A 17,688-nucleotide genomic window follows, 5' to 3' on the forward strand; every position below is an offset into this window, starting at 1 on the left:
TCTTTTATTCTCATGTATTCAAACCAAACTGCATCTTATGAAAGCACCGTATGAGATCTAGAAATGATTTCAAAGAGCTGTCACACACCAGTGATGATGGCAAGAAATTGAAATAGAAAATAAATCAAAGCTTTTAATACATTGAAGCAGAGGTTGGATGTCAGTTCAAAAAAACTACTAACAATAACAGGACATCTTGCTGCATAACTGATTCTGCAAAGTTTCCAACATAACATCTGCTTTTCTAGACTCTGAGTTGGCCTGAATCTATTGTTCTGTTGCAAATCAAAACTATTAACAAGGTATATCTATCTTCAAGTCCAAGTATAAAGTTATTATCCCAACTATTATAGATTTTAACCACTTTAACCAATAGATCACCTTAAATAATAAAATAAAAAAACAGGTCATACAGTCTCAAAAAGCAAAACCAAACCACCCTTCTTTGCTGCTTCAGTTCCCTGTTAATAATTTTTTTTAGGTGTTCCTGTCTTACCTGACACGACTTCATGTAGGCTGTAACGGTAGCGTAGGTGATCGTGGCCCTCAAACTTTTGTGGACCCTGGCACAGGGCCCGACACTCCACATCAGCTCTGTAGTATTCCACCAAAGCATCCTCAAACAGAGTCACAGCTTCTTCATAGTCGCGTTTGTCGTAAAACTTTACTGCCCTCATAAATAATTGCTGTCAAAGAGAAGCGACAAGAAAGGAAAAGAAGTGATTCAGGCTCCAAGTCTTCAGACATTCCTCGTTTCTGAATTTTCTGCATTTAAGGTTCGATATTTTCTTGTGATCATATTGTCTTTTGCAAATTGTTTGCATGATTTCTGAGGGTCAAAGTTTCCTTTAGCAATAATTAATTTCAGCACAAAAAGATACTTAATGGCAGAACAAAACTTTTATACAATCCCACGAGACTAAGCTGAATTTACTGATTATTTAACTTTTTAAAGGTGTAGTGGAGGATGTTCTTTTTAAATTTAAATTTTTTTTTTATGTGCCAATAGTCTTATTTGCGGGGAAACTTTTCATATATAAATATGGGTGAGATGAAATCCATCCAAATAACCCTCTTATCAATGGGTACCTTCACCTCCTCGAGGTGAAATGGGGTCATGTACGCTTTCGCACGCGTTTAGTAGGCATTCCCTCTGAGAAGCGGGTACAGGGTTGTGCATGAGAGTTTTTTTTTAAGTGGAGAGAGCGGGTCTTTTCAAAAATTCGTGAAAATCCTTCACTATACCTTTAACACAACTATCACCCTGGATTTCATTTTGGGGAATCAGGGTAAGAACAGAAATACAAAAATGGCTTTTAAAGATGAAAAGAATGTTTTGAAAACAAAGCATTATTTTAAAATGTATTACAGTAAGGGTTTTAGTTGTGATGTAAGACACTCAAATAGTGTGAGGAATGTTTTGCCTAATAATAAACTGCCAAGAGAAGAAGGGGGGCAGGAGAGGCAGGTAAAGGAGCAACAACTCATAGGCATTCAGAGCGTCACTGCTAAAAGGCCTAAATTAGTAACCCGTCTTCAAAACTCTATGGATAATTTGCAGATCAACATCAGCTGCACTTTTAAAATCAGATGCCACATGTTACAAATAAAAGGTCAATGCTAGCAAGAAAGTCTCACAAATAAGTTTCACCTGGTGGGGGCGTGCTTCCTGGTCCACAAAGTGGTTTTCTTCTACACCCTGCTGAGTTTTATACTGTTCAAGGTTTTGGCCCATCTCCACATGTTCCGGATTGGCCTGGAAGTAGGTATGAGCCGCTGCCGCCGCCTTTTCAGGCATCTTCAGCTGAAACAGAAAAACAAAAGCAGAGACGAAAAAAAGAATCCATTACTAATCCAGTAAAGGGGGACTTTACTTTGGGTTAAATCACAAGGAATTCACACAAACTCATTTAAGCTGAATTCAAATAGATAAAAAGAGAACATAACTGCATCATCAGGGCTTTTCCATCACAGTCGATTTTGCTGTTCTGCTATTTATGTTTCATATTTATTTCAAACAGCAAAGCCTCTCAGTAGAACGGTTTTGCTGGGAGGACAGACTGACAGAAAAGCCAACATTTCTTTATAGCTCCATCTGGCAATAGATGCACTTGACAAAAATATGTTAAATGCAGAAATAGATAGTTGGACTACACTTCAAGCGTTGTCACATTTTAACAGAGGAAATCTGAGCAGATTTAGGAGGCTGTACTGTTCCCATCCACATCCTGTTATGAAAAGAGTGCCATCATTTCTTTGGCCAATGTAATAAATAATTACTTCACAGTCAAAAACATATGAAGTTCCCAGATGAGGGTTAAAGGGGGGTATAGTAAAAAACCTGAACCCATTGTTCAGATTTTCTTACTAAGACATGCATCTAACATGGATGTCTGATTAACGTAAAAAGCTTGTAAGAAGAAGAGTCTGCTGATTCTTTGCATTTTAAAGACCTTGAAGAGAATGAAGTTTACTGATGTTTTAATTCTCTGAAAATCAGAACAATCAACACAAGTACAGCCTAAATTTAGCTAAAGCAGCATTGTATGAGGCTTGAAAAAAAATACTGATGTCTATCATTTTTATAGCAACTCTATATTAATGAAGAAGAGATAAAAAAAATCACAGGATTCCACATTAAAATCATTACAATGGTGAAAGAAAACATGTTAAGATTTGAAATCATGCTCTGAGGGCTTATTTTCCACGAGCAAGTATTATCCATGATTGTAATCTAGCTTCCCTCATCGGCAATCAAGAGTACAACCGTGAGCGAACAGTAACAGTCTTTGTCCTCTTTGTTTGTCAGAACAACAAAGACAAAAAAAATGCTATCATCTCTGCCTTGTGTCAGACAAGACCATAGTTTTCAAGCCTGAACATGATCTGGAGCAAACAAGCACCTCATACTGAATTAAGGTCAAAACATAAAAAAAAAAGCTCAGCTCAGTGTTATCTCCATTCTATGACTTAATAATAATTTAACTTTATTGATCTCACATTGGATAAATTTACCTCTGCATTTAACCCATTCGCTTGGGGAGCAGTGGGCTGCCATCATGGGGCGCCAATGGACCCAGAGCTGCAGTCTGTGGGAGTGGGGCTGGAACTCACAACCTCAGGATTCCAAGCTCTATGCCCTAACCACTGGGCCGCCACTCCCCGATGTGGGGGACTTGTATGATATTGTTCACTAATGTTTGAAATTATTTTCAAAAACTAACATAATAATATGATTAATAAATACAGGTTTGGTTAGTTAGAACTTTATTTGTGAGCAGGAAGCAAAGAAAGAGAATTCAGGGATTGTAAGGGCATTAAATCAAACAGCTGGAGGTGAAAGCAGACTTTGACTTGCCACTTAGTCCCCCCCCCCCCCCTTACTCAGTACAGTAGGAAAATTGGCAGTTCCTTTTCTATTATTTTTCACACTCATTCAGAATTAGGGAAATCCCTGTCATGGAAAAGTTGAGTATATTTTTCCACAGACATCTGAAAGTGCACACATATACTGTTGATGTAAAACCAAAGTCATTTCGATCCCCCTTATCGAAAAAGCAGAAACCTGTCTTCCCACAAATATCTCCCTTTACACTGAATAATAATAATACTGCTGTCAGACAATGTTGGCTCTGCCTCATGCTGGATTAGCCCTGAAAGGCCAAAGGGAGAGGCAGAGTCGAATGCATTCCTGACTGGATCACCTGCTAGGAACTGGAAAGGATCCAGCAACACTGACCCAAAAGCAGGGAAGAATGAGAGCAACATAATTTTTTAGAGGGATGGGGTTGTTTCCTTTGTCCTTTTTACCACAGGTTTTCTCCAAGAACCACAGAGAAGATGGGATTTGTACGTTTCTTTTTCTTTGAAGATAAAAATAAAAGGATGCATCAAGAAACTGCCTATTGGCCTGAGGATTTTAGTAGCTTAGAAATTCAGAAAAATCTGATCTTTATTACTTTAACATTGCTTTATGAATGGGCATAATCGATCATTTAGTTACCTGTTCATTTTATATCCCTGCATTGTCAAGCTCTTTCCTAGATTACTTCATATTCAGAGCCAGAACTTCCAGGCCTCAGGTCCTCAAGTTTAAATCTATTTGTACCTTTAAGGAAAACTTATAAAACCAGAGAGGGTTCACTCTTACCTGACTATTGCACATTGGATTAGAAGAAATTAGGTTCATTGAGAGTCTAGACCCATTTAAAGGAAGAATTACTAAAGAGATTCTTATTCCAACAACTTTCTATAGAAATCAGTTTCAAAATGTTAAACTAAAAGCATTCCTGTGTAAGATAAAAAAAGCAGTTCTTAGAATGTAAGGTTGTGTTTTGGCTTTTTGTGCTAAAAGGAAAGTTAATCCAAAATATTAATGAAACACCTGAGTCCAAGATAGCTGGGCCAAATAGCTGGGCTATTTTTGTAGCATATAAATCAGGGTAATGAATGGATTTTTAGGCTACATCCACAAAATGTAAAAAAGCCAGCTGCCATACTAGTAAAGAAGGTAGAAGAAAGAAGAGATGTAAACAACGGACGCAGAGTGTGGAGAGTGAAGGTGTTTGTGTGGTCCAAGTACAAAGAAGCATCGAGAAGTGTACAGGATTTCAAAACCTTGTAAACATTTAGATTGTAAAACAGAACAACGAACACTAAAGTCTGTTCATTGCTTGGTGTATTAATGCTAATGCATTTGGCTGCTATTTTACAAGCTGTCTTATGACTATTGTTAGGTTTTATAAGAGTGAACTTAATTTAAGAAGGAATGTCAAATCATAAAGTTCTTCAAATACAATTAAAGCAAATAAAATAGCAATAGAATAACGTCCGGATGACATAGTACTAATAGTTTAGGATAAGAATAACTAACAGACAGGGCTAGTTTTTCAACAAAAACTATTTTGAGTCTGGTTGTATTTTACTATCTGGAAGACTCATCCAAACTTTATTTGCCGCCACATGATCCGGACCCACTTCTGCCAACCTTCTGCTCTCTAAACCTCCTCTGCAGCAAATAGCATTCAAGACTCTCCTTTATAAGCACTTTATTGTGGTTCTGTCTCCATTCAAACCAAGCTGAAACCCACCTTCACCTTCCCAATCAACATTCTCCTCCAATTAACTCCCTTCCTCCTTCATCTGCAGTCCATCACCAGTGTCCAGGCCATCGCTATTCATCTCTATTCTTGTAAATCTGCCCATTCTATCATATGCGCTTTCTGCAGGCATATATCTGATTGCCTAATTCTTTCTTTGTGATTCTCTAAGGGTTGGAATATTTTTCTGTATGTGATAAAACACCCAACATCCATAATGAGTTTAGAGTATCCCTTAAACAGATTCCTAGAATATATTATATGTATATTTTCTAATACAATTGTAAATATAGAGAAACAGCTGTTGTTTTAACTTTTCTAAACCAAAATAAAAGCATGTTTAAGTCAGGAGTAATTGCCGCTGGCACAACGGCAGGAATATTTTAGTTGCTGCTAATTTTTACGTCAATCCACAAGATTTGAATGACTAAATCACTGCCATTTAAAGTAAATCTCCCAACACATTTGGATAAAGTGGATCTTGTGCTGCATGACTACATTTACCCTCCCACATCCTTTTAAAGCCGCACCTGTACAGGCAAATAAATGCCCCTAGTCCTTTACTTTGCTCATGTGGAGTGTTCTGCCAATTTAGAAAAAAATCTACTTTTGATGTGGGCATGATGTCGTGCCAAGCTAAATGCATATTAAAATGCTCCACCAGGCCTCTGCCTGAAGGTATTTAGACAGGTCTGGGCTGGCACCCTAGAAACACCATTGATGTTTTGGCCTTCAGTAAAAGCACTTATGCCTTATAGGTCAGTTTAACAAAATTATATTTGGTTGCTAAATGAGTTCAAGTAATGTATTGATAAATCACAAATGATCTGATTAATTGTGCATACAATGGGAAAAGTATCTAGAAATAGGTATAAATGCCTTAAGTAGGTAAATAAGATTATTTGCCAATGGAATGAGTATTTCTACTTTTAAAATAATTATTATTATTATTATTTAGATAATATGCTCTCCAAATAAGACCATGCAATAGTTTTTTTTATATCTTAAATACATCTTAAATGTAAATTGTCTTGTTCCACTGGGAAAGTGTCTCATTTACTTCATTAATTCAAGAAAAAGGCATTTATTTTAAGAAAAAAATGACTTATTTAGTTTTCAATATTTTTAAATATATATATATATAACTGTTTATGTTTGTCTAAAATCTCTACGAACGGAATATTTTTAACGTTCCATTTGTTCCCTGCCCTCAGATCTTAATAAAAAGAATAAAAATATGCAGATACTTTTTGTGTCACCTTGTTAAATAGCAGAGCTCAGTCTGTCTTAGAAGGCAGTACTTTCCTTCAAGACTGACAATGATCGTTTTCTACTTTTGGGTACTTTAGATCGCTGATGAAACACAAAATAATAGCAAATATGGGTAATAATGTTGAGACTCCAGAAGAGATCTGGTTCTTAAGAAATAATACTATTTCTATACAGTTTGTCCGAGTGGCGCTGTCATATGATGATGTCATAAGAAAGAGCAGGGCCCCGAGCAGATCTGGTACCTACACCGGTTTATTTATTACCTTCCTTTTTGCCCACTCACTTTCTGTTTAAATTATCGGGAAGGAGCACGGTCAGACTTTTGATTAATTCCAGCCAGTCTGGAATTGCTAAGTATTGCTTTTAGAGCCTGAACAAAGCAGCATTCAATCATAAGAATGTACATATTGTTCTCCTTCAAATACACTTCACCAGCCTCACCATTTTTAATGCATGCCCATGTCTCAAAATATTTATACACCTCTGCTCTTTAACTTTACAATCTTAGCTGATTAAACCAGATGTCCTTTGTGGTTTGCTGGCTAGACCAGTCTAACACACAATCTCACATGTAACAGAAGTTTTTCCAACCAAGTCAAAAAAAAAACAGCCAACAAGACAAGGTGTCCTTTAAATACAGCAAGGTTAACACATTAAGCACATGCTACTGAAGGAAAAGAGTGATGTCATGGGTTACAGCAGCCAGCTTTGATGTTCGTTTTCCCCCTCCTTTAATTTTCTGCCCATCAAACCACCTCTTACACTATTCCTGTCTGTTCTCGTTGACAGCTCTGCACACTAAGCTCTTTCTACTGCTCCTGTACGGTAAGTTTTTAAGGAATTACTGGAGGAAAAAAAAAACTACCTAAGGTTGCTTCAAAATACCTGATTCATTCGTCACACGAAGACATGAATGGATTCCTAAAGGATAAGAGCAAACTTAGAGGAAAACTGCAGTAGGAAAATAAAGCAAATCTCCACTCTGTGTTTAGAAACTGCTGACTTTTATTAAGAGGCATAAAGAACAAACAGACTTGACCACAATATCCTGCAGCCCAGAAAGTGAAACAGGCATTCACAATCCAGAAGCTATTAGCTATCAAAACATAGTTTTTCTCTATTATGAGCTAATAAGGGTCTGCTGTTTTTACATCTGCAGCCTTGTCTGCCCTGTGGTTGACATTAACTTGCCCAACGGGAAAATAACTGCTCATGCTACTCTCAGCATATCATCAGAGTTCCTATTTAAACTTGGTGGGTTTGATGAGAGTCTAAACAACCTTCTTCCTGAGGCTATTCTTAGACAACCTGACACCACAGAAGCAAAAGTCACCAGAATCAGTCCACAAATGCACAAGGTGTGTATGTGCAAGGTGTGTATGATTTAAGTAGTGCAGACAGGGTGGAAAATTGATCATAATGTCTTCCTTGACGCCTCTTAAAACACATTTCTCCTGTTTCCTCCTGCTGAAAATACGACAACACATTCACTCCTTTTTTCCAGAGATTTCTAAAAACAGATATGCTTGACCAACTATTTATTAAAGCTACAATCTTCTGATCTCACTCCACAAGAGCTTCCATTCACATATAGGTGCCTTTTTTAACTGTGGAAAACTTTGAAGGATCCAAGAAGTTTGGAAAACAGCAACTCTATCACTCTCCTTTTTGGTGGAGGTTGGTGAGTGTGCTCCAAAGGTGTACACAGAGTGGAATTGGAGCCTACGTGGGGGACACTATCAATACCGGTAGCAGGATTCTTCTTACTTGCCTGGATAAACCGAAACAGATGTTTTCCCTGCAGGAGAGAGATTAGGATCCCTCATGTGAATAAGTAAAACACATTAAGCCAACCGAAAGCATAAAAGCACTGATGATACACTTGTAATCCAAGGTTTATGTATTTTATTACCCAAATACTAAATGTGGAAGCTGCATCTTTGGACTTCTTTAAAGTCAGGTAGCTTCTTCTGTTTCCCCATCAACCTATCCACACCAAAGCCATCTTCACACATAGACACACTTACATGCACAGCTTTATAATATTAAAACACTTTAAAGTACAGTATTTTATTGTTTATCTTTTAATTGTTCACTATTATGTTACTCTTATAAATTTTCTAAGGCCCAAATTTGTGTGACAATTTTTTCCTATAATATTTTTGCACCAGAATTTCCCCATTGTGGGACAATAAAGGGATTATCGAATCTATTCTATTCTATTCTATTCTACTTCACGTCTGCTATGTTGTACAATGCAAAACATCACACAGCAGTCCTCACTCGATGAGAGCAGGACCCTTAAATGCATCATAGACGCAATTCTTATATCTGAGCTTACAATTGTGGCAGCAAACATATTTCTATGGCTGTGAGAAATATTTGACAGAAGAATAAACTATGATGCTATTGTTTCCAAATATAAACAAAGTCAGATGTTTTGTGCCATGGAGCTAAGTGCTGTCAAATTATTGCAAAATCCCATGATGAGGGGCTTAAAAAGCTCATAAATCAACTGCGATTTACTCAAGAAGAGCAGAACTTGCGCAATAGAAAATCCTATCGTTTCTAACACTATATACACTTAAAGATTTAAAGATTGGCAGGAATTCCTGTATCAGAGGAAAAAAATACAAGAAACATTGCATTTGAAGGACACATTTACAGCTTTTCCGGTCAGACTTAGGGGCCAAAGGTGAGCTTCGCACATACGTGTGACCACACTCATCTTCCCACTTCCCCTCTAAGGCAGCCAGTCAGGAAAAACAAGAAACAGTGAGCATGATTTGGAGTTTAAGTGTTAAATCCTAAGCAAACTGGTGTGAACCCATTCTGAGCAGGACTTATGCACGGGGAAAAGGTTAGGATTTTTGAGCCCTGATAGACCATGGCAGCGTTCATCCAGAGGATCAAGCATAAAAGAAAAGAAAATGTTTTTTTGATTTCTGAAATCAATTTAGAGTCTCAGTAATGAGTAACATGGGAGAAACAGAGCACTTGTCTAGAATATGTCAAGCATGGAAGTGAGGAATGGAAAAGAAAACTTTTCCATTGAAAGTAGACACTGTTCTTTGCAAAATGGTCTGTTCTCATACTCATGCACATTAGCTAATGCATTCATGTCAGTGGAATCTTATTTTTATCAGTATTGATGATAACACAGTTGGCAGACACACTGGAAATGTTATCTTTCAAAAGATTTATCAACTGAGTTTTACTGAAACACACATTGAAACTAAAACCCATAATTTTCAGGGTTTTAATCTACTATAGTGGTAAATTGCATGTAGAAATCATAAAGATTTAACTAAACACCTAATCATATCTTGGTTTATTGTGTGATTTCTAATGTTACGTTGCTGGCTGCGCATAATGGGATGAAACGCTAACTGATGCTAGAAATTAAAATTGATGAAACACACCTATATTTTTAAAGTTAAAATAAACAGTGTTTTTCCTTACTCTGCAGGTCACAGAATTTGAAACACTAGATTCATTAATTTATTGATTTAAAAACTATAGGGTAATTCCGTATCAATTTGAATATTATAGAAATTGAATTTCATTCGTAAGATATTATACAGATTAATTACACTCGGCCTGATGTATTCCATTCTTCCTCTTCACTCCAAGAAACAATCCATTACAATTGGTGACGATCCGCATCATAATCTGGATGCAGGATTTTTCTAAACTGTTTTTTAACATTATTTGGGGTAAAATGCAGTTTCCCCCCTAAACCAGAGGGTGGCAACAGTGACTATTGACAGTTTCAGACTAATAAAAATCCAGAATTATTATACTGAAGATGATGAAAGGAAAGGTGAGCCATGCCTCGCTCGAAGTCTCGTTCTGCTGCTAAATGAAGAAGTTAAGAGCAGAGCAAACACCAGAGGCTGCAGACATACACTGTGCTTTATTTATAAGCTTATGAAAGAATTTTAAGGTAAATGTTACAAAAGGTGCACCTCATGCCTACAATCAATTCATTCAAAGTTGGTAATGACCCAGATCATGTGCTTGTTATAGCTATAGGTGTAAATCACAACATGCGTCAGAATTTGTTCCATCGCAGACATTTAATCTCTTCAAGTGCTTTTCTAGTTCTTAACTAGACGATTGATTTTTCGCATTAGCATACAAATAATGAATAGATTACATTTCAAATCAAAATGTTACACTAAATGAATAAAAACACCAATATTTAAAAAATTGGATTTAATAAAAAGTATGTATAAAACTATAGGTTATTTTCAAAAAGTGACTATTGAGCCTCACCGTTTGTAAAATGTATACATAACCAGATATGTCTACTATGAAGCAACAATCAAGCTGATTATTATAACAATTATCTATCCTCAAAAATAATGTTTTCATATTTAGTTTTTGCATTGTTCATTTCCTCTAGAGGCAATTATGAACTAGCCACAGAGGAATAAAGGGAAATCTGTTTAGATGTCTTCATTTGTTCCCGATGAACATAGTGCATATTCTGGATACTGTCACATAACACAAACCCAGTGCTTCTGATTCACAGCATGCCGACTGGAATTTATATGAAACTAGCCTAAAAACACACACCCACAAAAACACCAAAATCACATGATACTTAAGGCTTTTTGCACAAATGAAATTATATTCATGAATACTGAGTCAGATTGTTTGTACCTAATTGGTCTACTTGGTGTACTTCCAAAAAAGTTTTAAAAAATCCACTGGACTTTGTTTCCAAGTTTGAAGATGTTTGCTTCCAATCCAGAAAGCTTTTTCAATTCAAAATGTTAGAAGTAGCGTTTAGTTTGAGGCTTTATAGAGTGGACCATGCTTGTTTTCTAAGCCAAAACAAGGCTTTGGTTTGGTCCACTCTATAAAGCCTTGAACTCAATGCTATTTCTGACATTTTGAATTGAAAAAGCCTCTTGGATGAGAAGCGAAATGTCTTCAATCTTGGAAACAAAGTCCAGTGGATTGTTTTTAAACTTTTATGGAATGACTATAACCGGGATGACTGAGAATCTTCACCAGCATATTTGCTGTACTGTAGATGTTTTCACTCTCTTTATAAGTTTAAGCTGCATTTGCTTTGGGTGAAATGTTGTTTGCCCTAAAATGACCTGAATCTGGGATAAACAAGAACCTAAAAAAAAGAAGTGCTTGTATGTGCAAGCCAGACAAGCCCATGTTTTCCTTTCAGCACTTAGATCTTCAGCACAGACAGCCATTCTGGCCTTAGACCTATCCTTTGATGGAGCTAGACATAAGTGGCTGTGGCGGCCTTATGTCAGAGGTCATGTGTGTGCACAGTGTGTATATGTGTGTACCCTTCTGGAATGAACTTTCCTCAGATCAAGTTTAGATTTGAGAAAAAAAAAACATGTTCAAAAGCCTGTGTGTCGCAATACACAATACAGAATCAAAACATAAATAAAAATGGGAACACTAAACAAATCTAAAAATGACAGAAATAGATATAATACTTTTAAGAAACATAATTTCAACATCAGAGCCCAGAGAGTAAAGGAAGCAATTTCTGTCTGAAAATACACAACTAAAATAAATCAGCTTCCAGATACCGTTTGGTCCTGGTGTAAAGGTAAGTTATACAATAATATTATGTCCATTGAAACCACTATTACAACTGTTTCTGTGTCTTATTTAGTGTGATTAAACTAATTTAAATAAAAAGCACAATACACTATGAATTCAATTCATAAGGAAAAACTTTATTAATCCCAAAGAAAAATGGAAGTGGAAATGAACCAGTTAACCAAACTAACTCAATTCACAAGGTTGTGCCTTATTATTATTATCAATAATTATATTATAAATGTGAAAAAAATGTATATTGTTTTATAATTTTATATAATAATTTTAAATTTTAAACATGTTGCAGTACTCCAAACCGTGAGATCACAGGGTTGGTTGATGCAGTTGAATATATAAGATATACCGGTGATAGCTCACAACTGTAAAGCACTTAAGAAATTAGGTATGATGGAAGATGAGCTGAAAGGACTATCAATCATCTAAATCGCATTGCTTATGCTTTTGACCCATTCAGCATGTGATGGAGCCAAATGTGGAGAGAAGAGGCAGTTGTGGAGCTGGTGTTGTGACTATCCATGCCATCCATTAAGCCATAGATCTACTGGCAAAGCGCATGCAGAGACTGTTGTAGACAATGCTATATGGATGAGCTACGGTGGAATTTCTGACACCAGTACATGTGTTTTAAGTGGAGCAGGCTGGCAATGCTACCTGTTGTAGCTGCTGTTCACGAATGGCCACAGTAATGGAGTCTGTCTGCTGTCAGGAGGCTAACCTAGACTACATACTGTGTGACGAATTATGCATTACCAATGTTCGGACATTTAGGCTGCTTTGCAAAGAGGTGGACATTCTGGAGGTGGCCGGGGTGACCCTGAAGGACTTCCGAGCAGAAAATTGATGTGATCAGTAAACACATTTCAGAAATACAACCTGCAGGACGTTGAGGGAGAGCTGGGACCTTAGGATAACCTGACTGCCTGCTGTGGAAATGGGGGGATCACAGTAAGAAATAGACAATTTTTTTAGATGTTTAGACCTGCTTTGGTTGCCTGTAGCTAAGGGACCCTGTGCTGCGTAGATATGTAAATCCTGATTGCTGCTGTTATGAAAAAGTTTGTTATTAAGACGCTCGAACAGGGATAAGGTCAGAGAACTAAGCTCAAGTTATGGACATTTGTTTACGAGTAAGGGGCATGGTTGATGGCTTAATACCTGTCAATATACCTTTACATGTCTTTGCTTAGCACGTTTTTGCAGCCTGTCATTATGGCTGATTGCTGCCGAAGAGCTTTCAGAGTGTGTTGGCCGGTCATAAGAGCCCTGCTTATAGGCGGTGAAATTAAAAACACCCAGAGCAGCTTCAGGCTTTAGCCACAAAGGTTTGCTGCCTTAAATAATCTCCACTACCGTTGTCCTATCTGGTAGAAGAGACAATATAAACCTCAGCTCCAAAACTGCCTCTCTGTCATGAATTTTAATGAACTCAAATTGATTAAAAAAGTTACACAATAACAGATTCAAATGTCATCAGCAGATGCATGGAAGTAGATTATGCTAGTAACTAGTTCACATCTGCTGTCCCTCTGCAGGTATTGATAGGTTGGTTTGAAAACATTTCAGAGTCCAAAACGCAGAGAAGCAATGTCAGCAGTGCGGTTGGTTTTTAAAGTTTCACCCAGATTGTCATTTTGGTTCTTCCCTACCTCACATAACCAACTGTACTACCCGCATCCTGAGCAGTGACTGCAGCTTCATGTTTCTCCTGTTGACAAGGTAAGGCATGCTTGACTGGTAAGGCAGATTACCTGACTTAAACCTCTCTGAGAATTTTCAAGTACTGAGAAATAAATGATGCAGACAAGCTGGGGGCTGTTATTAAAGCAACCTGTGCTTCCTTAACACCTGACTGCCTCCATAAAATGCTCCACCTTGAAACACTCAGAGAGATAACCATCAGTGGTAGAGCAGTCCACATGTTCCCCAAAGCTCTCACTGATTCAAGTTTTAAAAACATCACACCCTGCAAAATATGATCACACCATGGCCTCTCTCTGCACAGAGCTGTAGGGAATACAAACATTTACTGAGACGTGTTAAAATTAAGTTATACTCTGAGTGAGAAGAAAGAGCATGTTTGTGTTAAGGTACAGCTTTCTAACATGTCCCACCTGCATCATCTCTCCAGCAACAGACATGTTTATGCATCTGTGTAATCAGAAGTAAGTGTGTGCATCCATTTGTTGCCTAATCTATGCAAGCCCTCTCCTCTGCACTGCTGGCGTTTAGAGCTGTAACGATGCACTTTTAAAAGGGAACATTAAGTATTTGTGTATTTTCTGAAATATTTCTAATGTACAGAGGCAGGTTGCCAGTAGCTCCAGCTCTTCTAAGAAACCTATTTCCAGAGTTGTTCCTTTGACATGAAACAACACCAGCTGCCACATAAAACAGTTCATATGCCTCAGTTTGAGTCTAAGGGAGGAATAAACTTAAAGGGACTGTGAACGATAAAACCACAAACAGAGAAGGGAAAAAGTATATTTCGGCAGAGGTCTGAAGTAACAATGTATAAATACCTTGTTATCTTACTTAAGTACAAATGTTGGCTATCAATACTTTACAAAAGTAATTATTTTTAGACACATTTTTTATTCTACTCCTTACATGTTTTTAGCCATTATCTTTACTTTCTACTCCGTACATTTTGTAAATATACTTGTTCATTTTGTTTCATTTAAGTTCAGTTTCGTTATGGGCTGTTGGTATTTAAAAGAAACAAAAACCATCAAAATAATTTATTTCATCCAGACAATACATTTCTTTGTGTTGGAATCTGTGCTGTACAAACTTGTTGATCATCACATACCAAAATAAATAGTTTTTCAAGATGATTCAAAGTTAAATTTTAAACTATTGCCATTAGTTATAAAACTAGGAAAATAAAGTATAAGGCAGTTATCATCCAGTACTGTAGAAAAAAAACTGTTCCTTTGATAGGCTAGTGCAAAAAAGCATCTGTTCTTGCATATTTGCATATTTATTCCTGCATTACTTTTCTTCTATACTTAAAGTAGTTTTAAAAATTGTACTTTACAATTTTTACAACACGTCTAGTGTTGTTTAAACAGCAGGATTTATACTCATACTTGAGTAATAACAGTACTTTTGAAACCTGTGGTGTGAATACTGCCATGAGGATAAACTAGAAAATTACTTTTGATCTCAGAGCTAAAAACTTTTCATCATATAAAAATCGAACCTGATGCCGTTTATTTAAGAAAGTCTTGGGGAAAACAGAGCAGCTCTACATCCAACACTGACATTACAATAAACACTGGCTTATTGTGAAAAAATTTATATCTGGTGCCTGAATACAACTGATTAGTTAAATTATCTGTTATTTTTATACACTTTTCTAAGGTGCACATTGAGTGACCACTTCTACTATAACCTTTGCTGCTATAAACAAATTTCCTCATTGTGGAACAATAAAGGGATGTTCTATTCTTTTCTATTCTAATTACAACTAATGTGTAATTTGTATAGATTTCTATCACTACCATTTTTTTAATCTTTATGCATATTAGTTTTCTTAAGCCAAAGCAGCTATGGAAATATATAGTGTAACTTCTGGTTGTCATGAAGAATGCATAATGGAGTAAATGTTTGTGCTATTTTTTGTCAGCTGCTCCAAAATAGAGCCGTTTGTCTGCACAGCATGAACATTATGAAAAAAGAAAGCTAGTAAAATGAGTTTGAGAATGAAAATAGCTCAGGACAACACTAGTAAGAGAGCACGAAGCTAAGCATGGTGTAGGAACATCACACAAAGGCCATCTTAGGATAGCAATGTTTAGAGAAGGATCTATTTTCTCCCTGATACTGATAGGTCAATAGCAATAGCTTCATGTATTAAGTCACAAATATTTTTGTCTTTTAACATATTTCGGAGTACAAACCTGCAGGGAAAAGTTGCCCTCTTGCATGATAGACTTATTATTGTGCTTTAAATGTGTTGACTGTGGATTCAGCTGGTCTCTGTTGAAAACAACAACTCTCTCAGTTTAGCTCAAAAGGCAAGTCACATAACAGTGCAGTCTTTTGTTCATCACCAACACAATTGGTAGGGATAAAAAAAACAGCTGGTGAAAAAAATTATTAGATTAACAAAACTATATACAATTTTGCACATCATGCAAAGTAGAATTAGATTTTAGGCAACTGGCTGTGCAAAATCTGGGAGTTAGCCTGGAAAAGTCACGTTTAGTAAACCAAGGTACAGTAGAGACTGAAACCAATCATTTAAAAAGTTTTGATCATGACTTAAGTCAGGCTTAAGCATTGATTCATTGATTCAGCAACCATGTCTTGAGATCATGTGATGCACGTCCATTACTGATCCCCCCATTTTCAAGCCATTGTTTTTTTGTTGTGTTTTTATTTGTTTATTTTGTTCTATTTTTTTTTTGTTTATATTGGGACTTGTGTACATTTTTTTGTCTATCATCGTGTAATTTTTATTATGTAAATAGAAAATTATTATAGGCTTGAAGAATCGGCACCAACAAAAACAGCAGCACGTATTGGGGCTTAGTTACACACATGTCAAAATAATTGGTATCAGCATTGGCCCAATCTCTAATAATACAGAGTAGCTGATGCTTGGAATTTACCAAATTTCAAACATTTAAAACTGTTGTCAAAATGTCCTCAACTTTAAGATATTTATCAGTAACTTTTGAGGAGAACAATTTTATAAACTCCAGTCTAAAAAAGCTGCTTCCCCATTTTCTCTTCAAGTGTACACAGAAAATGAGACATGAGGATTAGTAGAAATCAAAAGCATGTCTGGATATAAACAAAAAAACAAAACATGAAAGATAATCCAGAGGCATTGTGGGTGATCATGTATTCTACTGTGGTAGTATATCTTGGATGTCACTTTATAGGGGGTCATTACAAGAAGGATTCCTGTGGAGCAGAAGTAATGAAAAGGTCATGTGTTAACCAGAGAAGTCAGAGTTCACTCTACCCACCTGTTTAATAAAAGGCTAGAGGGCAAAGCCTACCCCAGTTTCAACCAGACTCCTTCCTTGTACTTCAGCACAAATTAACATCAATTACTCTTTGAAGGGACCCTTTATAACTTAGTGCAGACTTAAACAATCTGTTGTCAGGATGTTTAATTAAACAAAGGTGAGTTAAAAGCTACAGGGCAAAAAGAGATTCATGCTCAGTTAAAGTCTGACTTTTATAGATTGTAACCAATTGTTTTAAAGAGAAGCAGTGTAAGTGTAAATATTATATCAGCTGAAAAAGTAAGGCAACTTTAAAATCTTAAATTCACTTTCTTCATTGGCATAGGAACTCACTTGTTGCTGCTTCAGTCTTACTTGTAGCCATAAATTCCTGGGCTGAATCTAGAGACAGGCCTACCGGTACATGGAATTTGTGTATTGTCCCCATGCATGGATGGTTTTTCTCCTTGCACTCTGACTTTCTTCCACAATCCAAAGAAATGTGTATGGACCATCAGGTTAATTGGTAACCCTAAAATGCCCGTAGGTGTGTGTGGGTGTATGTGTGTGGGCATGGGTGCTCTGTGATGGATTGGTGAATTGTTCAAGGTGCACCCTGCTTTAGAATGTGTAGAAAGGCACCATCCTCCCGTAATCCTGAATGACAAGCAGTAGAAGATAAAAGCATGGATGAAAAAAAGTTATAAAACGAACAACTCTGCAAAACTATGAAAAGAAGGCAAAGAACC

The 17,688-nt window shown here is 36.7% G+C and overlaps 1 protein-coding gene across 1 annotated transcript in view; it reads right to left on the reverse strand.

The window, feature by feature from the left end:
* Positions 1-17,688, reverse strand: part of p3h2 (prolyl 3-hydroxylase 2) — a 62,585-nt gene that overhangs the window by 14,654 nt on the left and 30,243 nt on the right. The window contains exons 2-3 of the mRNA XM_038272153.1: positions 1,652-1,804; positions 497-686 (exon numbers count right to left, since the gene is read on the reverse strand). Coding sequence (XP_038128081.1) covers positions 497-686; positions 1,652-1,804 — 343 coding nt within the window. The remainder of the gene's footprint in view (positions 1-496; positions 687-1,651; positions 1,805-17,688) is intronic.

The sequence above is a fragment of the Cyprinodon tularosa genome, unplaced genomic scaffold (assembly GCF_016077235.1).
Source record: "Cyprinodon tularosa strain WSP-4 unplaced genomic scaffold, ASM1607723v1 ctg82, whole genome shotgun sequence".
In the NCBI taxonomy this organism is placed as follows: Eukaryota; Metazoa; Chordata; class Actinopteri; order Cyprinodontiformes; family Cyprinodontidae; genus Cyprinodon; species Cyprinodon tularosa.